General features: G+C 31.3%; 1 protein-coding gene across 3 annotated transcripts in view; it reads left to right on the top strand.

Annotated features, from left to right (window-relative positions):
* Positions 1 to 23,622, top strand: part of TMEM65 (transmembrane protein 65) — a 47,904-nt gene extending 24,282 nt beyond the window's left edge. For 2 of the 3 annotated variants that reach the window (XM_031947169.1, XM_031947170.1), the window contains 6 exons: positions 2,109 to 2,153; positions 7,516 to 7,583; positions 11,273 to 11,327; positions 14,968 to 15,010; positions 17,900 to 18,005; positions 19,014 to 23,622. In XM_031947169.1, the coding sequence (XP_031803029.1) occupies positions 2,109 to 2,153; positions 7,516 to 7,583; positions 11,273 to 11,327; positions 14,968 to 15,010; positions 17,900 to 18,005; positions 19,014 to 19,115 (419 nt within the window). In that variant the 3' untranslated portion in view covers positions 19,116 to 23,622. Of the gene's footprint in view, positions 1 to 564; positions 649 to 2,108; positions 2,154 to 7,515; positions 7,584 to 11,272; positions 11,328 to 14,967; positions 15,011 to 17,899; positions 18,006 to 19,013 lie in introns of all 3 variants that reach the window. The other variant, XM_031947168.1, reaches the window with a different exon arrangement.
* Positions 23,623 to 24,222: the final 600 nt, after the last annotated feature.

Raw genomic sequence — 24,222 nt, 5'->3', positions numbered from 1 at the left:
ACTAATGGAATGGATGTACATATTTTTACATAAAGAATGAAAACATGGTAGAATATTTAATATCTTTTACTGTCATGAAATTAGGATTTCTTATCAGCAAATATTTAATTTGTATAACCTATTTTATCTTCCTATGTACCTATATATTTAGGATTACGTAAACATTTCTTGGGTAAAAACGTGAATGCAAAAGTTTAAGAACCTCTGCTTTTAGATAAGAGACAGAATCTATTCTAATTATGGATTTATTTCACCTGTTTGCCACTCTACTATTGCTTTATTCTCTTTGTATTATTTATTTATTTTTCCTCTCCCTCATCTTCAGTTTTCTCATTACCTTTATTTTTTATATTATGTATAGAGGAAAGAAGAAGAATAATTATTAGAGTGACATCTTCTCTTTACTACTATACATTTATCCATAAACTTGACCCTCCACCTTCTTTTTACATAGTACAGAACACATTAATGTGTTTGTTCAATATTCAGGTAGTTTGAAGAGATGGAAGCAAAGGCTCCATACATTCCCATTCCATTGGGAAGGTCGTGCTTATTGAATTTTAGGTATTCCAAGAAGTTCCAGTCAACTGACAACGACCTCTCCTCACAGTGTCAGAACTGTGGTGATGATGCAACTAACTAGTGCTGGTATGTAATCACTTACTTTGCATGTTTATTTCATCAGAAATCTATATGGACTACAGTGGTAAATTATATTTTGAAAAATGTTTTCAGAAGAAATGTTTGCATGTCTTGAAAACAGGTTCTAGTGTACTGGTAAAAGAGAGCTTATAGGGAATAAAGCTTTATTTAATTCCAAATTTTGTGATGTCTGGTGTACCTCTAATGTCGAAAAGTTTAATTCTAGTTTGATATTGAATTTATTTGGTAGCAAATCTCTTTGTTTCTTATTTTGCATAGTTTAATGATATTCTTATTTTTAGTGAAATATGAAGTTATAAATGTTATATTGCTTCCTTATTGTCTTATAATATGGGTCTATCATATTTATTTAATTTTTACTTGAATCCTATAAAATCTGTCCTTATCTGAAATTAAACGTCTGCATTAGAAAAATATTAGCTGAATTAATATTTTTCTGTTTGATGTTTTTCATCATGTTGTAATAGATCTGCTTTAAAGCAGAGTCAAATCTTTAAAAGAAAATCATAACTTTAACACAGTTCTCCCATGTTTGTTCTAAGCTCATTCTTTTTGTTGTTGGTCGATGGATAATATGGTTTTTATCTACTATTGTATAACAGTTTGTTTTATTTTTATAGGTGGTAAAAACATTACTTCTTTCAGAGAAGCCAAGTTGTTGTTCTTTTAGAGTAATCATGTAGTTTTTATATTTGATAATATTATTTTAAACATGCCCATTCCACCTTATATCAGAAGAAATTTTTTATAATTTTCAAACAGTGTAAACTAATGTATTTGTGGTGTATTAGAAACCTTAACATTTGCAACATTTTTAGCTCTTTTAATAAAATTATGTTGTTCTTTATTGTACATAAATTGATTTTTTTGATTTCCTCAATGTAAAAAAATTAAGGCATAGGACAGATTTATGAATGTTACTGCTGTTATAAATTATTTTAAATGTATTCTATGACTGTTTTTAAGATTACTTCAAAGATATGTTTTATTTTTCCATCTTGTATTTTTTTCTTTAGAAATGTATGAAAAATTACAGAATAGCTTTTAATGTAGGCATATTTTGTAGATCATTACTATTTCCAGATATAATTGTGAATAAATAATTTGTGTTTTGTTGACACTAATTGATGCACACAGTTTTTTTTGTTGGGTTTTTTTTTTTCATATTGTAGGTAACCTCAGTAATAAACCAGAAATTATAGAACAAAGTAGATCTGGGATTATTCTAGTGCTAGTGCCCTGTGAATTATCATTGTTTTTGTGCTAATAGTGATAGTCTTGAAATAATATATGTGACTGGTTACCTAAGTGAAAAAGTATAAAAGTAAATTCAAATTTTTGCTCTTTTGTAAATTCCTGCTATTAAAAAGAAAATGTTTCTTATAACATTGAAAAAAAAATTTCTGAAGTAGTAACTAATTGCATCATATGCTTTTTCCCCATAGAAAAATTGGAGGCTCCACCACCTTCCCAGGCACAGCTGAGATATGGTAATAGTTCTATAAATGTTGAATACGTATCTTTTAGATTTTAATGGTTTTATTCTTAAGTAGTAGAAGGGCTTTTAGTGAAATAAATGTATACTATATATATCACAATGAGATATGTACTTATTGTATTGATATACAAGTTCTGTAATCCTTGTTAAGAAATCTCATGATACTGTGGATCATTTTATTGATAAACTGAGTTTAAAACACTAAGTATAATAACTATCCTTTAGAGGAGGAAAAAAACTACTTTAGTGGTAGAGAGTTTTTCAGTTTCCTAGGAAAAGCATTTGTTTGCTCTTTTCATTAATAGGTCTACCTTTTAATGAATTGGGAAACATAGAACTTGAACATATAAACTATAATGCTAGATCACAAAAAAATTTTTTTTTGGAGTGAGCTTGGAGTATTCAGAAAAGCCTCCTTGGACAATAATTTGTGACTCAAAGTATACTATCCTATGGAAAATATTGAAGAGCTGATTTTAGGAAAGTTGAACTGGAATTTAAATCTAGACATTTGATTCTTAATTGCCTTGAGAAAGATGCTGTTTTTCACACTTGATAATTAATTTGAAAAAGGTTAAAATATTGAGTTAAGTAGTAGATGTTGATATAACAGATATATCATAACTAACTTGTTGAATGACTCTTTCCAAAGGATTTTAAAACACTCCTTATGACTTACAAAATTCACATTACTAGACTAAATAACAGTAATGTAGTACAATACTTTATAACATACACAGACATTCCATCTCTCAACTGTGTGCTTTTGCATTGGTTGTCCCCTTTGCCAATGGTAAAATTGGTAGAATTTCTACCAAAGAATAGTTTAGATGTTGCTTCAGTTTGTTAACAAAAAAGCATTTATTATGTGCCTGTGATATGCCTAGATACGATGTTAAACACTATGGATAGGTAGAAAGGGAAACAAAAGACAGTCCCTGTCTTCAAGGAGTTCACATTCTAATGGGGAAGACAACAAGCAAACAAATATGTAGAAACCAGCTATATAGAGAATAATGTACAGAATATATAGAATAATATACAGAAATTCTAATGCTTCCTCTCTTAACTATTTCCTGTTTATTCTGTATATAGCTGGTTTCTACATATTTGAATCAGCTATATACAGAATAAATAGGAAATAGTTAAGAAAGGAGGTACTAGAATTAAAAGGAGTTAGGAAGATTCCTATAAGAAGGTGGGATTTTAGTTTACTTTTCAAGTAAGCTAGGATGAGGGGGAGCATAGTAGGTGGTGGGGGACAGCCAGAAAAAAGTGTCTGGAGTCAAAAAATGGAGTATGTTGTTTGTGGAAAAGAACGGAAGCCATTGTCTCTCAATTTAAAAGTATATGTTGGCAGTAAGATGTAAGAAAACTGGAAAGGCAGAAGGGGCTAGATTATGGAGAGATTTTAATGTCAAAAAAAGAATTTTGTATTTGGGAGCCATTGGAATTTTTTAGGGGGAGGATGACATGGAATAAAGAGTAGGGAGAGATTTGTGGCAGCATTCCATGGTAATGAGAGGTGAGGTGATGAGAGTTTCCATCAGGATGGTGGTACTATCAGAGAGAAAAGAGAATATATTTGAGAGATGTTGCAAAGGTGAAATCAGCAGGCCTTGGCAACAGATTTGATGGGAGTTTCAGGATAGTGAGGAGTTGAGAATGTATTTTAGATTGTAACCCTGGGAGGCTAGGAGTATTCTGGTATGACTTATAATAATAAGAAAGTTTAGAAGTGGAGAGGATTTAGGGGGGAAAGATGAAGAGTTCAGTTGGACATGGTAAGTTTAAAATTTCTACTGGACATCTATTCTGAAATGTCTAAAAGGCATTTGGAGATATGAGATTGGAGATCAGTAGAGAGTTGGGGCAGGATGGGTAGATTTGAGAATATCAGCATAAGAGATGGTAATTAAAATCATTGGATATGATGAGATCACCAAATGAAGTATTATAGAAGGTGAAGAGAAGGTTTAGGATAGAACTCTGTAGGACACCTACTGTGAGATGATGTGCTCTGGATGATGAGCCCACAAAGGGAATTGAGAAAGAGCGGGCTGACAAGTAGCAGGAGAACCAATTCCTTCCCATGGGAGGCTTTGTGCTACCTGCCCAGGTGTTTGCAGTCTCTACTCCCCACTTCCACGACTTTGTATTCACTCTTTCTCTATTTTGTGTGTACTTAATGTTGTATGAGTTGTCTTTATACCCTCTTCCTTTGTCCCTTTCCATGTGAGCTTTTTTGTCGTTGCTTTTGTCTGTCTTATTTGGAGGTCTAATATTGTTCTAACACATAACAGTTGCTCAACAAATTATTACTGAGTTGAGTAAGGTATGATATGGCAATCCTTATTCTTTTTTCCCCCTTTCCTTATCTCTCTCCTTTCTGTACTTTTACTAAATGAGTAACTACCTTCTTTTTACAAGTAATAAGGAAATACTTTCCCCAAACATTTTGAATTTTATCTTATTGTTTATAAAACTTAAGTTTTTGTTAAAGGACATCTATCTCAATTAGTAAACATAAAGTTAAGATTTCAAAGTCCCTCTTTGCTACTTTGTTTTTTCTTAATAACTATTTCTTAGGTAAAGGATAGTTGTTTTGATTCCATTTTGAAATAATTCTTGACCTACTGATCCTTTCTTTTTTAAAATTTATTTTATTATAGCTTTTTATTTACAAAATATATGCATGGGTAATTTTTCAACATTGACCCTTGCAAGGCCTTCTGTTCCAAATTTTTCTCTTGTTCCCCCAACTCCCTCCCATAAATGGCAGGTAGTCCAGTACATGTTAAATGTTAAAATATATGTTAAATCCATATATATACATATTTATACAGTTATCTTCCTGTATAATCGGACTATTGATTCTTTCTTAAAAATTAAAAAAAGATTTGTATAATCCCTCAATTTTCTCCTGTACCCTTCCCTCCACTCTCCCAGAGAGACATTTTGGGAATCCTAAATATTAATTTTTTTTCTAAAATATTTTCATTACTACTAAAATACTAAAAATATTTTCATTATAATGAAAGATATGTTAAGATATGTTTTATAACCATTGTAACTCTTATCTTTGAAATTCAAATTAACATACAAATTATAAAATATCCTACATAAGTCAGTTTTACTTAGCTCCATAAATTTCATAGTTATCTCATTTGAATCTCATTACTGTATATAATATGTATTTGACAAGTTAAGAGATATTTTTCATGAAATGTTTGGGAATTTTAGCATCTACTTTCATACTGCTGATTGGTCAGTATATTGTACTGGTATTTAATTGTCAATGACTCAATTTTGTTCTTTTAATAAGAACTGTTGTTGTCTTTATCATCTTGTCTGACGTTTATCTGTCAGTCTCTTTTTCTGTCTTTCTTCAACCTGCCACTTATTTCTAACCCAACTTCTATATTTCTCCTTATCAACCCTTCCTCCTCTCCCAATAAGATTTAGTTGAAAGAACTGCAGAAATAGGAACAATGTGTTCAGATTTCAAAGTAGCAAACTTAGGTTTGAAATAAAGAAAAACTTCCTAAAATTAGAGCTAGCCCCAAGTGGAGTGGGCTTCTTTCTCAGGGAATGGCTTCCTTCTTGTTGGAGATTTCAAACAAAGATTGTCCAACTGCTTTTCTGGTGTGTTATGGATGTTTTCTTTTTTTTGGATTATAATTTGGATTTGATGTACTCTCAGATTTTTTATAGCTTGGAATTCAGTGATTTTATTACTATTTATAACATTATGGATTCCTTAAAATATTAATTCTGAAGTGTTGAGTCTAGTTAAGGAAGGTGAATGATTAATAACCAGGGCTGGGTTAATTTATATTTCTTTAATTGAAAGTATCTCTTCCACTGTTTTGGAAGTTTGCTATGTTGTTTATTAGACTTTTCTCTTCTCTTTCAGCATTTAGTATATTAAACATGATGCTTAACTAAAGTATATTTTCCAATAATTTCTACCAAAAGCATATCATGAGAAGTAGAACATGAAAAGAAATTATAGTTACTTTATGATTCACTAATTTTTTTCTTGTCCTTAAAATCCTTGCTGTTTGCCATGAGTAGGAAATTCTCTTTACCATTGCATCTAGCCAAAAAAGCTTTTCTTTCTTTCCTTCCTTCCTTCCTTCCTTCCTTCCTTCCTTCCTTCCTTCCTTCCTTCCTTCCTTCCTTCCTTCCCTCTCTTCTTCCCTCCCTTCTTCCCTCCCTTCCTTCCTTCCTCCCTTCCTTCCTCCTTCCCTTCCTTCTTCCCTTCCTTCCCTCCTTCCCTTCCTTCTTCCCTTCCTTCCCTCCCTCCCTTCCTCCTTCCCTTCCTTCCTTCCTTCCTTCTTTCCTTCCTTCCTTCCTTCTTTCCTTCCTTCCTTCCTTCCCCTTCCTCCCTTCCTTCCTCCCTTCCTCCCTTCCTTCTTTCTTCCCTTCTTCCTCCCTTCCTCCATGAAAACTGGCATACAATTTCTTATTAACCTTGAGTTAACAGGAGTTAACAAGAATCCTAAAAGCATTAAAACACACCACAGAACTCCTTTGACTATCTTTTGGCTTGGCTTTATAATTAAGGGTTTTTACATTAATTTTTATGTCAATATCTTTAGTTGAACCTATATATTAACTGTTCCTTGATATATGTTGTCATATGAAATTTGTTTTAATGGGGTACTCTTGATAATTATCTCTTGATGTTAATCTTTAAGGAAAACAATAAATTGAGAATAAATCCCCATAAACCCATTTATCCCGATAAATGTCTATTACCTGTGTGAAGTTATCAGTCAGTCTCTCTTGATATTTTGAATCTTGTTATTTGTTTACCAGAATCATTTTACTTGAGTTTACAGATTTGGTAGGTTATTATTCATTACTAAAGCTTATTCTTTTCCCCCAATTTTGAAATCAGTTTAAATGTAATTTTATTTATAAGAGAGAAGCAGGTTAGTTCTAGTGGTATTGTGTCCAGGTTAAACATGGAAAAGTTATTTATCTATTTGTTTTTATTTCTGCCTCTATGAATGTGAACTTGTTATATTTATATCAATATAAAACATCTAATCATAGTAAAGAAATCTTTTTTTACATATTATATGAAATGTTTAAAAGAGTTTGGAGCTTTAATATTGTTTGTACCTGTTAGATACTGTGACTATACATATTTATTAACTGCTGTTTCATTCTGGAGATTACAGAAACGTTATATTAAACATAAGGTCCATGAGTTACAAGGACTTTTGGAAGACTTGACCATATGTTTTTTTTTTTTTTTTCCTTTTTTTTGTGCTAAAGTTGTGGCAGCCTTAAACTATATAAGGTATTTATTGCTTTTCTGTTTTTTTTTTGATGTTTTTCAGTATTCATCCACAATGCATTACCTTTCGTAGGGTTTGGCTTTTTGGATAATGCAATTATGATTGTTGCAGTAAGTTCCTTTTTTTCCCCCCCACTTCTTATTTAGTAAAGGAATTAATATGATCTTATTTTCTTGTTTATTCATATATGAAGTCATAATTTATGTACTGAAATTTTGTATTCAATGTATTGAAATATATTTTGTTTGTATTAGCAACTGTTTCCATAGTTAAATTTTTAAAAATGGTTCAGAAGAAACTTTTCACAATGTAATCTGCAGCATTAATTATATCATCAATTTGGATTAATTAGGTTTATATTTTCAAATACTTTTTATGTTCAAATTTGTTTTGAATAGTAAAAAAAAAGTGCTACAAATGTGTATACACATATTGATCTGCATGTTTTCTGTTTTTTAGAGATATATACAGATAATTCCCATTTTATAAAGAGGTTTATATTTTTAAAAATGTACTTTTTCCTTAAAGCATTTTATTTGAGCTTATTTGACCTCATTTAATTTTTACAACAACTCTGAAGTGTACTATACTTATTATCCCCATTTGGCAGATGGGGTACCAGAGACTCAAGGAAACTAAATGACTTAACTTAGACCTACTGCTAGTAAGTAACAGAGATAGTAGTTGAGCCCTGGTCTCTTCCAGTGCTTCAGCCTAGAACTCTTTCCACCATAAAATACCATCTCTCAAAGTTAATAGGAGAAGAGGATTGTCATTTTGGGATTGACTAGTATATATGTAAAAAAAAAAAAATAAACAGAAATGAACTTGATAATAGAGAATGACAAGAAATCTTGTTCTTTAAAGCTGTTCTAAAGCTTTTGAGAAAGAAAGGAGTGAATTAAATCTTTCAGTTCCCTAAGGTATAATGAAACATATAAATACATTAAATAGTATAGTTTAGTTGTAGTGTTTTGTGCTTGTAATCCTTCTTATCTAAAGAGGTTAAAATATTTTATAATTGTGACTTCTTAGTGATAATAGTAACCCAAAGAAAAAATGGAGTGTTTACCAGATTAAAAAAATATATAGACAAACTGGAGATCCTGAAAGATTGGAGTAGGATACATGGGTGTATCAATGGATTTGATCCCTAAAGTTTAATTTTTAAAAGTCTAGTCATTTGAAAATAATGCTTGTTATTTAGTTGCTTCCATTTATATATTAGAATTTACTATGTAGTCTTGATTGCTTTTATATATCTGAATATAACTTGTTATATTATGTAGTTAATGCCCTATAGTATTAAAGTGTTTAATAGTTCATATATAATTATGATATAATCATGATGAATAATTGATTACAGAGTTAACTTAATTCACACACACACACACATGGCAGATCATATGGATCTATGCTTTTTTTTTTGGTTGGCAAATCATATTGTGGCTTTCTTATTTTATTTTAAATAAATGCCCTAAACATCCTATTGTCTGCTTAAATGTTTACTTTTAAAAAAAATATGCTCTGAGGCCAAAGATAAATTTTTTGGAGGGATATTTAGCATTTCAGATTATCTATTACATTGCTTCTAAAAAATATGAGAATTACTTAGATTTATACACTCTAGAAAAATACCTTAAATAATAGTGTTCATTGATTCAATTATGCTCACTTATTGAATACTGTGATGTTTGTCTCCAATTCTTATTTACATAATACTGTAGTGAAAAAGTAATGAAACACATTATTTTGTATTGGGCAAAGAAGGAGGTTAGAAGATAACTAAGTTGAAAGAAAATTCATCCCCTAATAGTAATAGCTAAAACAAATACAGAATGTCCTGTATAATTTCTCCTCAAACCAATAAAGGAAAATCATTATTGAGGAATTCTTGCTTTATTTTACAGCTACCTTCTAATAAAAAAATCTTGGAAATTCTTCTGTTTCTATAATACATTTATTTAATCCAAGGAACATTAATATAGTGTTAATTCCCTTGGATTAAATGTATAAAAACGGAACAATTTATAAGATTCACCTTTTCATTGTGGACTTTTTGCTTTCCCATCAGTGTTCATGATAGAATTCACAGTCAGAAGTCTGTGAATCTCACTGAACTAGGATCTGGTCTGTATGGTGTAAAGCTTTGGCTTTTACAAAGATTTCCTCATATGACACCCTATCCTATCTTCATATTATTCAACAGCCTGTTTCTTACGTCAGTTGTTACATACATTTAATATTGGTTCACATATTGTACAGCTTTATTAGAGTGGATATTAGCAAAATTTTGAAATACTTGAACATAATTTAAGTTGGGTTTAAATTAATAAGCTATATTTAAATTGTTCCAAAAATTATCTTTTGCTTTATCTGAGAATTTTCAAGCTCTTTATTGTTATTTAGAAGACAAATAAGTTTCCTATATGAAACTGAGTTAATGGCTACTTGAAAAACCATTTTTATTTAAAATCCTCCCTCAGACTTCACTAATGTTATATATTTGTCTTTTCATTGCTTTCAAAGAAGCAATATGTATTTTTTTTTATATTTCTGAATCTGTGAGTCATTTTTCTTTTGCATTAATTCAAGTTACTTTTCCTTTCTAGCACATTAAACTACTTAGCACGATTCCTTTTTTATTTTTTGCTTGTATTTTCTATTTTATTTTCACAATTTATGTTTTTGAAAACTTACTTGGGTTACCACTTTGGAATTAAAAATGCTTCACATCAACTTGTTCGGTTCACATATACAATAAGTATTAGATATTAAAGTGGTAAAACAAAGATGTCTTGCAGGAAAATAAAACAAAACCAATCAAACAAACAAACTGAGGTAAAATATAATCTAAAATATTTTTCCTTCAGTTGTTCCCTTATGTCAGAGAGCATGATATTTTTCAGACACAGGAGTAGAGGTTTCTGAACCCTTATACCTTTTTAGACAAGAGTGTGAAAAACGTCTTTGAGAGGTCAGTTTCTTTAAGTGTAGCAGAGTGGATTGGATTGGGAAATGTGAACCTGGATTTACTTTCCAATTCTACATAATCAATTCCAATTGAATAATTTAATATATTGTTATCTCAAGTCGATCATTCATAAAATGGAGTCAGCAATATCTGAGCCCCTTTTCTTTTTAAGAAGAATAATGGAATTTCTATAAAATACCTTTGAATTCTTTGGATTAAATATGTTATTGAAATAGAAGATTTTGTCTTATGCTATAGCATTATTGACTCAAATATTGCTAATTCTCTTCATAAATGAGTTATCTAACTTCAGATTATCTGAAGCTTTATAAATGAATTATAAAATTAACATTAAATAATAATTTTGGGGGCACTCTAATCATAAGGATCTCTAGGAAGTGAATGTCTTTTTTTTAGCCTTGTAGTAGAAAGTAAGTTCATAAAAGAATTGCCATTTAGTGTTAAAATTATCTTAAGTTTTCCCTTAGTTCAAGGATTTTCCAAAATGTCTTTGTAAAGTGTGCCTGATTTTGTTTAATATTTATGGTAGTATATATTACTTTTTCTCCCCACAAAGAGCATTACCTAACTTTAATTAAAATATCTTTTCTGAGGTCACCTCTGCTATATGCTTTAAGTAATATGAAAGTCTATGTTAGAAATATTTGATACTAAAATTTTTTTGATGTCATCATTGTATAATACATAATGGTAGAATAATAAGAGAGTCATCTTATCAGCATAATGTTTTATAGTTTTCTATGTTTTATTTTAAAGTTTCATTTTAAAATATTAAAAACATCTTTTTCTCTCTTTTGCTTTTAGGGAACCCAAATAGAGTTGTCTATTGGAATTATTTTGGGGATTTCAACTATGGCAGGCAAGTAACATGAATGAAAAAGTATCCCTATCTTACTGTTTGTGCACTGAACGTTTTTTCTAAAATTCTTATTGAGGAAGATAATTTGTTCTAATAGCTTTTACTTTGAAGTGTTGTTTAAAATAGGAATTATTTATTTTCTCTCACTTTGTATTATATAGTACCTTTCTCAGGAACTCAAAACATTTTGGTATATTTTCCTCCTGGAAAACCTAATTATTCCCATTGAGACTCCCCTTATAGATCATAATTTTTTACTTGTCTCTCTTTTACCTTCTGCAACCCAACTTGTTTAATAAAGACTTACACTTTAAAACATTTTTCGTTACAAATCTTTTCATATATATTCTTACATGTGAAACTCTATGAAATAGGTTGTGAAAATAGTGTTTTTCCATTCTGAGGCCCATCTGTTGAATAGCTCAAAATAAAATGGCTAAGTGATGGAAGCCTGATTTGAACTGAACTCTTTTGACTCCATGTCTGTAGTCTTTCTGCTATTAATTTACTTAATTTACAATTAAGTAAAAAATTATATAGAGAAACAAAGTACCACAAAAAATGATTTCCCCCCCTCCCCTTACCACTACTTTTCCATTTTTGATGGTGAGACTTAATAGCTATATTTATTACATTGAAGACAGATAATGAAAATTCAATTCAATTCAACAGAATCACTTCCTACTGTGTGTGAGACTAGCCTTACAGTTGCAAAAGCTGGGTTTAAATCTTATCTCTGATACCGATTGTGGATCCATGAGAAAGCCATTTAAATTTTCAGATAGCTCTTGAAAAATATGTTATGATTAAATTGCCAACCTTCATTAGTGAAATTTCTACACTGGAACTTTTCTGTATATATCTGGACCAAAAAACCAAAAGGGACAAGATACTCGTAGGTAATTGGGATATAGAAATAAATACAGCAATACACTATTTTTTAAAAAAGTGATTACAATCTAATTTAGGGGAAAAATATTCAAATTTTGATTTGGGAAAATATGATCAGGATAGAGAAGAGGTTCAGGCAGTGTCCCTTTTTCTTTCTTTTTCTTTTTTCTTTTTTTAACTTTTTTCACAATCTTTTTTTTTTTTTTTTTAATTTATTTAATAGCCTTTTATTTACAGGTTATATGTATGGGTAACTTTACAGCATTGACAATTACCAAACCTCTTGTTCCAATTTTTCCCCTCCTTGCCCCCACTCCCTCCCCCAGATGGCAGGATGACCAGTAGATGTTAAATATATTAAAATATAAATTAGATAGTGTCCCTTTTTCACTGGACTCTGTGGGATTGAAAGATTTGAGTGGGCGAAAGACTTTGTGGAATTCAGTTTTGAACATTGTGAACTTGCCATGTCATAAGACTACCTAGAAGGCATTAGAAATACACCACTGGACTCTAGACAGAGGCTGAGGGCAGAGTCCTTTCTATGGAGGTGACACAGTGAAGACACAGTAGTAAAGGAAGTCACCAGAAGAATGAGAAACGAAGGGAAAGAATGCTTAGGGACTGAACTGCACAGTCCACAGTCTTGGAGTCCTGTGCTTCTTTAAGAGTGCTCTGTAACATCTTTGACAAATGATTCTTCAGCCTCTCAGAGACTGAAGACTGTAATATGCACACTATTCTTGAGTTACTAAATATGTAATTGGGGGAGAAATAAGTATACAGATAACGTTGATGGGGGAAGAATGTGATTAATGTAGTAGAGTGATATACTATACAATGAGAAATATTGATTGAGTTATTCATAGGGACTCACTGGAGGACTTCAAGTAGACTTTACATTATTGTACAATGAAAGAAGCTGTGCCTTTGAAATCAGAAGATCTAGGTTCAAATCCTGCCTTTGATGTTTGCTTCTTGAGTTATATTAGTTGAGTTACTACCTTCCTTAAGCCTCAGTTTGCTTATGCATAATGAGGTGGTTGAACTAGATGGTTTTTGAGAGCTCTTTCAGTTCTAGATTCAGGATATTTTGTATTCTACCATCTTCCAGTCAATACCTGAATCATTTTCAGCTCTTCATGTTCCTGCCCCTTACATAAGCAGAAATGTAAGGAATATTATTAGCCCACTAAGAGAAACCTTTTGAGTTTATACATCCCACTTTTATATATCTGTACCTAGAAAGTTTTTTTTTTTTTTTTAAATACCAGTACCAAAGTTTGCTTTTCTATAACTTCTATCCATTGCTGCTACTTTTACCTACTGGGATCAGGCAAAACAACTCTTAATTTCTTTTATGTGTGATTGATCTTTTGCTATCTGAAGACAGCCATCATGGCACATATCAATTTTCTCCAGGCTCAATGTCCCTAATTTCTTCAGCTGACACTTGTATAATATGTTCTTCAGTTCTTGTTCCAGCCTACAATATCCTTCCTAACATATGACATCCAGAAACAAAATACTTCACAAATGGGCTGATTGGGGAACTTCTCTTATTATAAGATCATAGATTTAGAAGAGGAAGAAACCTTAGAGTCATCTAGTTCAACTTTTTTGTTTAACAGATAGGGGAGTGAGAGAGACCTAGTAACTTGCCCAGGGCCATACAAGCTATTAACTGGCTCAGGAAGGATTTGATTAACTCTAACTGACTCGAAGTCCAGCACTCAATTCATTGCACCATGTGGCCTTTATGTAGTGATTTAAAGCTTCCAAAGTGCTTTACATAAGATGACCAAATGAGATGATATAATACATTTATTAGATAAATGCTGAACCTATTTTCTTTTCTTTCTTTCTTTTTTTGAGACGAGATTGAAACTCAGAAATTTTTTTTGTTTTTTGTTGTTTTTTGCTGAGGCAACTGGGGTTAAGTCACTTGCTCAGGGTCACACAGGTAGGAAGTGTTAAGTGTCTGAGGTCAGATTTGAACTCCGGTCCTACTGACTTCAGCGTTGGTGCTCTATCTACTGTACCACCTAGCTGCCCTCAAACTCAGAAATGTTAAAGTGATTTAAACAAGTATACTTTACCTCTCAAGGCACACTTGCATGGCATTCAGAATGCTGATTCTTGCTTTTTGGCTGTATTGTCACACACTATTGGCTCCTTAAAATTGTGCTCTGATACCATTCTGGGCTTTATCTTTTTTGGACCATCCACCTCTCCTAAATCCTTTTAAGTTGTTGGATTTTTTTTTCTTTTAGCCCAATATAGAGCTTCATATTTATACCTATCCCATTTCTTCTTACTTAGTTTTGCCCGATCATTCTAGCCTCTGATATTTTTGGATCCTGTTAGTTGTACCTCCCAGTGTCTTGTCATCTGCAGATTTGACAAGTATGTTTTCTTTGTTTTTGTCAGAGTCATTTAGACACATGTTATATGCTTCATGATCAAGGAAATATCCCCTAGGATCTCCACTAGAGACCTCCCGCCAAGGTGACATCAATTGCTAGAACAAAATTAAAAAATGCTAATTGTTAGAGGTAGAACACTATATCCTCTGTGAAATTGCTTTTGCTTTTTAATTTGTGGAGCAATTTCTGTCTTGGTAAGATAATTCTATTGCCATAAGTTCACATACTGTGGGAAATATATTAACTGGGAGCCTCTGAATTATGGTGTTTTTAGTAATCATTTTTCTAATTTTAATTTTCACATAATCTTTCCTATCTTTTAGCTGCTGCTTTGGGGAATCTTGTTTCAGATTTAGCTGGACTTGGGTAAGTTTTTTGTGTTTAAAACTTGAAATATTTGAAAAAATATAAAAGTTTTATTTTTAAGTGAAATTTTTAGAGTAAGGCTTTATGAAGATGTAAAAACTTTATAATAAACACAGTACTATAGTTATTATTCACTTAATGCTTTAAGGTTTGCAAAATACTTTATACACATTCTCCTCTGATCCACATAGCCACCATGTGAGGTACAGGTACTCTAAAGGAGGCCATCAAGATTTTGGAGGTAAAGTGACTTACCTGTACTTGTATAGGTAACATGTCAGGACAAAATTTAAAAAGTCATTTTCTTATTCCTTACAAAGCTCAGATGGGCTTCTAGTAAAGAGGTGCTTTTAGACTGGCTCTTCAAGGAGTAAAAGCTAGATGAGACCTTCAAGGTCATCATAAGTGACTTGTTCTAAGTCTTACAGATAATAAATTAAATGGCAGAGCCAGGGTTTAAAACTAGTCCCTTCTGCTCAAATCCTTGTACTCTACTAGGTTGGGGTAAGATTCATCTTAGTTATCACATTGTGTAATACTATGATAAGCAATCCTAAAGTTTGTCATCTAACTTACTCTATCCCTTCCATTGATGCTTTCTGATGTGTTGAATAAAGTCAGCCAAATCAAGAGAGAATGTTTTTGAGTTAATTCAATTCACTATTATTTTATTAAATAACTATATGCCAACCACTGTGTGAGGTGCTAGGGGAGAGACAAGGTTTACATCATGATCTCTCTCTGCATGGATCTTATAATCTAGTAATATTTAATTTTTTTTAATATTTATAAAATTATCTTTGAATTAGAATACAGCATGGCATGGGTTTGATAAATCTTTTAGACTTCAGAATCTTTGTTTTTCTTTTCTGGTTCCTTTAGGCACTATCAAATCATGAGTGCTTCAGTTTTTTCTTAATGGTCTTTTATGTATCCTTAATGTGTTCTATATGCCACACACATATACAAAGCTCTGCAAAACCTGTTTAAAATACCTTCATAATCAATGAATTTTTATGAAGATAAAAGAGTTGCTCATATCAATTAATTATATTTGGTTTTGCAAGAGTGAAAACAAATTATAGGTATAATTTCAAAGTTCTAGCAAATACTTTAAGGCTGTTTTTTAAAAGTGTATCTTAATATCATAAAATTACTTTCATTCATCTTCTATTTTCTTGGGAAACTTGACCTCTCTTTGCCTTTCTCTTTTTTATACTGCTGATTATTCTCAAATGTTTAAAAATGTGTCTGGATCTTTTGAATCTCTAAAAACTTTCACTTGATCTTACCTTCCCCTAACCACCATCCTTTTTTTTCTTTTTCACAGCTAACTCTTAGAAAAATCTGTGTTCTCCCTTTCTTTTTTTAAAAAAAAATTTCTTGGTTCCTTGCAGTGTGGCTTCATTGTTTAATCAATTATCAAGACAGGAAACAGACATCTTTCATCTACTTGGTCTTTTTTTGTGAATGGTATGGCTCATCTTTGAATGATGACAAAACTTTTCTGAGGAATGTACAGTATTCTGTTGTTTATCATGAATAGTACAATGCCATCCATAAACAGGAGCATCCTGACCTCCAAAGGGCATTTCTCTTCAATCTGTACCCTGAATTGGATTTCTTCTATCACAGTGTCAGACACTTTAGAAAAGGATGCATCTCTGTTGATATGTCTTATCTGATCAATGAGTCAAGAGCAATCATTTTGTCAAGTATCTACTATGTACCCCAGACAACATAAGAATCAATCCCTCCTTAAAAGGATCTTACACTATCAGGATGGTTGAACAGAGTTATGTCTTTTAAGAGATCATGAACAATTGTGATGTGTGGATGGGAGAAACCTTTTAAAACAGTATATATCATAGTGCTTCTTTTTACCTAATCCAATGTTTTTTTCATAGTCAGCAAACAAGTGACTTTGTGAAATTGCAGAACTTCTTTAATGGCCTTAAGCTTCCCATGAAGTAAAGGCTTGTCTTTGCAATATTATTTTTCTGTTGACATTGCTACATAGCAAAACAAAAAAAAAAAATCGGCCCATAAGTATTTATTAAGTAAGCATCCGTTATGAACTTAGATACTATGCTAAGTGCTGAGGATACAAAAGACAAAAGTGAACCACTCAGTCCTTCCCTTCAAGGAACTTAGATTCAAATGGAATACAGCAGCCTCAAAAAATCATATAGAGGGCACTCAAGGATAATGTGGTGGAGATGATTAGGCTACAACAAATGATGAGGAATGTCTATGGATATTATTTAAAAAAATGTTACTAGAACATGATCTGGTTCAATCTATATCCCACCCAGTTCTCAAAGAGTCTTTGGATTTTTTGAATCACAAATGTGATTAGTCTGCTGTGTAAGGAGATATTTGGGGGTATCCTCAAAGAAAAAATGCAAAGTCCTCTGCTTGACCCTTTACAGTGAGGCTGTAGACTTTCTTTTCAAGGTTTCTAGATATTACTTTCCTTCATATACTTTGTATTCCAACTAAACTGACCTCCTTGCTCTTCCTTGTATTCACATTCTGGCTATCATCTTCCTGTATGTACTTTTTCGTCTCCTTCACTTCATAGAATCATAATATTCCTTCAAAGCTCAGCTAAAGTGCTGGAAGACTAAATTCCTTTTATTTATAGTATTATTTCTCCCACCCCCAATTCTTTTGTAAATATTTTGTGTTTTTTTTTTCATTGTATAGTAAGTGCTGTTTCCTTCCAATAGATTATAAACTTTTTGAAAGAAGGAAATGGTACAAAGCAGTTTGTTCAGTCTTATTTTTGTTTGGAAGAAAAATTGAATGATTTCCTTCCTCAAAAAATTATCTTTGTATCTAAAGAGGTTACATTGTATCCTACTTAACTTTTTGTTTGTTTTTAAGTCTTGCAGGCTATGTTGAAGCTTTAGCTTCCAGGTTAGGCCTGTCAATTCCTGATCTCACACCCAAGCAAGTTGATATGTGGCAAACACGAGTTAGTGCGCACTTGGTAAGCATTTTTGTAAGCACTTGGTAAGATTGTAATAACATTGGTATTTGGAACATGATTCAAACCTTTGGGGAATTGCAGAAGACAGATTTGATTTTTAGCAGCATTTTACCGTTTTTTGGGGGGGAAATTCAGTAATTGACTTAATAAGAAAATAATTTTATGTTCTTAATTTCTTTCATCTTTATTTTCTTCAAATAATAATAAATACAGATTTTCATAATTTTAAATTTTTGTTGATATCTTTTCTTTTTAGATCATTTTCATTCTTAAGTGTTTCCCTCCATCCCATACTCATTTCTTATAACAAAAAATAGAGAGGAAAAAGTACTTCAGCAAAATGCATATATTCTACCAAATCTGATTATATATGCAGTGTTCAACACATTGTCTGTGAAGAAGGAAGGGAGGTGCATTTTTTCCTTTCTTCTGCACCAGTGGTGGTTATCCTAATTATTCATTGTTCAGTTTCATTTTTTTATTCTTTCCATTTACATTGTTGTCATTGTAATAAATTTTTAAAAATTACAGATTTTAATAAAATTCAGTGAAGAAAGTATTAAGCTTAATTCAATATTGTGTTAGTAGGAAGTGAACCAAATGTGAAAATAAGAGAAATCTTACCTCTTATGCATTGAAGTTTACATTCAAGAATAAATTCAGAAGTTTGTTACAGTATTATCACAGGTGTTAATTATCATGTTTAAAATTGACCACGATTTCTGAGCATAGTATTTTGTGGGTCAGAGGAGGGATATCACTTTCCTTGAGCTGAAATTGTGCTTTTGGCTCCAGGCAGCATGCTTTAGGATTGAGGGGGAAATGGGACTGTCAGAAAAGAGAAGGTGGGTTCTATCAGAAAAACCACAAAGCCTGAATTTATAACATATTTCAATCACTTTTCTGATTACATGGGGAGTGAAGCAAACAAATCTCTTTCAGGAATAAAGTAACTAAAAGAAGTGATATTAAGTATTTTTTATTTTTTGTTCTCCTTTGTTCCTTTAGGGCAAAGCTGTCGGAGTGGCTATTGGTTGCATTTTAGGAATGTTTCCTTTATTGTTCTTTAGAGGAGAAGAAGAAGAAAAAAAACTGGAAGAAAAAAATTAACTTTTAGAATCTATAGAAAGATGTAAAATAATGTACCTCACCTATTAAGTATGCTGTCACAATATTTAGGATTAAGACAGTAACTATGTATAGATATGGGAACAAGCAATTAAGCATGTTTTATTAAAACACTAACTTATTGTGGCTTGGTGTTCTTAGTACATCTTTTTATAAAAAAGATAGCTTCTTAATTTCATAAAAATTGTTAAAATGCCTTTTCATTAGTGGCAATCAACATTTTCATTTTTTTCCATTTTCATTTTTCATATGTTATAGCCAGGCTAATTTTTTTAGTCATTGATATACTGTATAGATTTGGAATTTGCTTATTTGTTATTAATCATATATGCTTGCATGAAAACATCCTCTTTTATTCATGACAATTCCAAATCAGCTTTGGACTTTTCCCATATACAAAAACTATTGCTTATTTTGGTAAAGGTTTTTAATTCCATCATTGTTCTTGCTCCTAGTATCAGTTTTGGCTTGATTTGAGATAATGAATTTCCATTCATGCATAGTGTTTCTCTTTCCTTATTGACTCATTCAACCAATGTGAAAATGAATTGTTTTAACTGTTGCTGGAGGTTTTTTTTAAATTTTTTATTTTCTTTGCTCTGATCTTTTTGAGTCTTAAGAGCCAGAAGTTAATGAGCTTATCTTCTTCACACTTACATAAAATACACCCCACATTATAAAATGTACTTTCTGCTTCATTTTTTCCCCTATTTTTTGCCTTAAAACTCCCAATTGTGAGTAATTATGTTCTGTTTTTGGCTCATAGAAAAGAAAAAACATAATTTTTGTTATGTTTTATGGGGGAAATTATCACAGAATTAAACATGGTATTCTATTTTTATAGTTAAGGGAATCAAAAGGAGAATACAAATTATATGTGAGAATTAAAAATTAAGGATACATGAATTCTATAGGCAAGAAAAATTAGGAAAAGAAATTAGAATCTAAGAAAAAGATTAGAATCTACAGATAGTGAAATTCAGCAGAATTAGAGAGGTTCTTTTGCTCTCCTGAAGAGAAGAGGGTTTTTCAAAAATTTCATCTTTATCATAAGATTTCCGTTGCTGAAATATCTAAAATTCTCTTCCTACTTCAGATCTTCACATGTGTACTTTTTTATGGATAGACTTTCAGAAAAAAAAATATTTTGTGGGCAAAACTAGCCTTTGTGTGTGTGTGTGTGTGTGTGTGTGTGTGTGTGTGTTTTCTTTTTTAAATTGTGCAGTCAAAACTTATGAGGAAACTTTTTTTTTTTGCCTTTTTTGTTATTCAAAATATGTTCTGAATAGAAGTTGCTCATTTCTATTTTTTTGTCGTTGAAATTTAATCATGAATGAAATGTAATTTTCTCAATCTTTATAGTTTTTCAATATAGGGAATATTAATTATATAATTGCAAATGGATATGTTAAGCCAATTTCTTACCTTGTATGGTGTTTTAAAATGTTATGGGGAGAAATATCAAATGGGGATTTTATTTTGACCATTCAAGGTTGTTATATTGCTGCATTGGCTTTTAAAAATTGTAGAATGACTGTAATATTTACAGTCATACTATGTTAGTTATATTTGTAGTTGGCATTTATTTACTTAATAACCCATTTTTAAAAATGAAGAGTTAAACTATCACATAAAAAATTAGTTATAAATTCTCTCAACTACTTCCACATATTCAGTGCCATTCTTTAATTGTAGAGGAAGAGAAGAAAAGAAGTAGAAACAGTAACCTAAAAAATTATAGAATGCAAAAATAGGGAAATATGGAGAAAGTATAATTTTTAATATGCAGAAATAATTTGACACTCTCATTTACCATGGACAGAAGGATAGAACTTTAAGCCTTTCTAAAAATTGTGGTTTATATCATTTCTCCATTCAGGAATTATCAAACCAATGCAGAATTATGTTGATTTGTTTGATACATGAGTAGTGTGATGGTGTTATTTTAAATGAAGACTTATTTAAATAAATGTTTTAGATACTTTTGATGATCTTGTGTACAACCAATCCCATTTATTTTCATACAAATAATTAAGTGTGGTGCTTGCATTTTTTCAAACATATCAAAATTCCTATTGTTATCCAGAAAAAGTCTGTGTGATATGTTTTCCCTCCTCAAACTAATGAAATTTTAACAAGAATCTGACCTTAACAGGAATTTTTCCCCCATAAACTTGAATGCAACATTCACAATATAATTTATCATCTCATAACATAAAGTAAATAAATTCCTAATTTGAGATTTTTAACAATTTGAATCATTCAAATAATGAGTTCTTGTTAAAGTAAATGCAATGTCTGTGCCCTTACCAAAGGTTTTTGTTGCTCAAAATCATAATTCTAAGTATGGTGCTTTATACAAGGTGGTTTGTTGGTTTGGCTTCCCAATATAATGTCTTCATATGAGTTTTTTTTTTTTTTTCTTTAAATCCTTGGAGTCTTCTGTCTATTAGAAAAATGGGTCCTTCACTTCTCATGCTAGTTATTTATTAATGTTTGAACATTAAAATAATAATGGAGCCAAGAATAGTATTAACTGCTATAGCAGTGTTCATTTAAGTCATAACATGTCCATGTATTGGTTTTTGTTTAACTTGTGAATGCATGTAAGTTGAATGTATTTTGTTGATACTGTATGCTTAATTGCAACCACTGTTTTTTAAATGAGATAAATTGAACTAAAAATATTTTAAGAAGTTGAAAATGTAGTTTTGATTTTGAAATGGATACTATTAATTATCTGCAGGTAGTGAAAACTTTAGACTTATAGAAAATTTAAGATAATATATGCATAAGTAAAGAAGATATAATCCTGCTCTGGGTACCTTGGTCTTTAATAGGGAAAAAGTCAGAGATACAAAGGTACTTGAAAATGATCAGAGTCCCAACTCTGCCACTAATAATTTTTGCTGCAAATCTTTCTAAATTGAACTCAGTTTACCTTCTTAAGAATATAGTAAACAGAATTTGACCTTTTAAACAAATCCTTCCGATTTTCCTTTCAGAACACCCCATTATCATTATATTGTATTACAAGGAAGTGATGCTTTTAAGGTTTATTGAAATTTGCAGGACTATTTGACCTTATAATAAACATCCCTAGACAACTATGCTTTTTGAGTTTTGTTTTCTGCTTTTTATGATTTCTCCTGTTTCTTCTCTAACAATTAAACTGTAAGTTATCATATGGATTTTTTAAAAATATCTGAACCTGTGATTTCATTTGTTAGAGAATGCCAGTGAGAAAATTCCCTTTACCAATGTACATTGGCAAATGTTCTGGAATTTGTAGTCTTAAGAGAATTGTCTCGAGCACTAAACGTTTAAGTGAATTTGTGACCCTGAGCAAATTCTGTATTTGTTGGAGACAGGAGTCAAGCCCAGTCTTCCCATCTGAGGATAGTTTTCTACTTACTGTATAGAACAATGTTTTGCTGCCTTTCATATAGAATGATTGAAACTTAAAATTGGAAGGAACCCTAAGGATCATCTAGTCCAATCCTCAAATGAAGCATTAATCTGTTATGTAGCATCCTGGACAAATAACCATCTAACTTCTTAAAGATTTCTAATTATAGTGAACTTATTATTTCTAAAGAATCCTGTTTTATTTTTAGATTTTTGAATGAACGTACGTTGGGATAAAGTCTATATTACTTTTATTTCTACCTAATACTCTGATCCAAGAAAACCATGCAGAATAAGCATTATTCTTTCATATGACAATTTGACAAATATTTGAAGACTGTAATTGTCTTCCTCAAATCTTTTTTTATTGGTTAGATATCTCTAGTTCCTTAAACTGATCCTCCTCCTGACTTGACTTTGAGTTTTCCTTGATATCCTGGCCATAATCATCTGGATGTGTTCTAGTATATAAATGTCCTTCCTCCATTTGTAACGTTCAAATCTGAGTATACTATTTTATTTGTGGTCTGACCAGGGAAGAATACTAGAAAATTGTGTCTTTCATTTGGGACATTATAACATTACTGGTTCATGGAATTTCATGTTATTCATCTCTATTAATTCCTGGCCCATCTTTGCATGCATACTTCAGAATTTTCAGTTTATCATGAGTTGTGGGCCTAGAAACAAGGCAACCAACACTACAGTTAATTGTCTTTAAGTGTTCAATGGGTTTTGAGTGAAAGTTCTTGAGTTTCTTGTATGAATATGTAAATGTTTTAGTGCATAAACTCTTAATGAGCCAAAATTTAAATTCCAGAGTTTTTTCTTTTTAAACATTGCTTGTTTTCTCATCTGTAAAATGAGGTACTGATTTAGATCATAGAATTTACAAAAGAAAGAAATTATTAAGAACATTAAAAAAACCAATTATTTATAATACTTAGAAGTAATTTTTTTTATTATTAGTGATTTCTGAACAAGACTGTAAAAAACCATCCTTTACGAATGTACTTTGAAGGAAAAAAAATCATGATAAATTTTAGTACCCTCACTCCCCAATAAAGCTCCTTCCCTCGGCTTTTTTAACCCCTGGCTTCATTCATTTGTGGTAGAATTTTATACAGATCGATTAAAGAACTTGATAGCATGTATAGCACACTTACCAGATTTGCTGATTATATAAAACTAGAAAGGATTGTTAACAGGGATAAATGAGCCAGGATCCAAAAACATCTTGGCAAGCTAATTGGGCTTGACATCCAGTAAGGTAAAATTTATTGAGGATAACTGTAATATCTTACATGTGAGGGCTAAAAAAAAAATCCACAAGTGTAGATTGGAAGCATATGACTAGCTAGCATTTAATCTGAAAAAAGAGATTGCAAACTCAGTGAGTCTCCAGTAAAGCGGCTAAAAATTATTTTAAAAGCCTAAGTGAATTAGATCCAAGACTGCATTAGAGAGGCATAGTATGTATGACTGGGGAGTCTATTATATTGCTGAATTTTGTTTGGGTCAGACCACATTTGAAGTGTTTCATTTCTTTTGGAAAAGGAACCCCCTTAAAAAGGCATTCATTAATAAACTAGAAAACATCCAGAGAGTGGCAACCAGAATGGGGAAGTACCTTGAGATTATGCCATATGGGAATTAAGTGAAATAATGTGTGATCTTTTGT

This window comes from Sarcophilus harrisii, chromosome 1 (assembly GCF_902635505.1).
Source record: "Sarcophilus harrisii chromosome 1, mSarHar1.11, whole genome shotgun sequence".
Lineage (NCBI taxonomy): Eukaryota > Metazoa > Chordata > Mammalia > Dasyuromorphia > Dasyuridae > Sarcophilus > Sarcophilus harrisii.
This window is presented reverse-complemented; position numbering and strand designations above follow the sequence as displayed.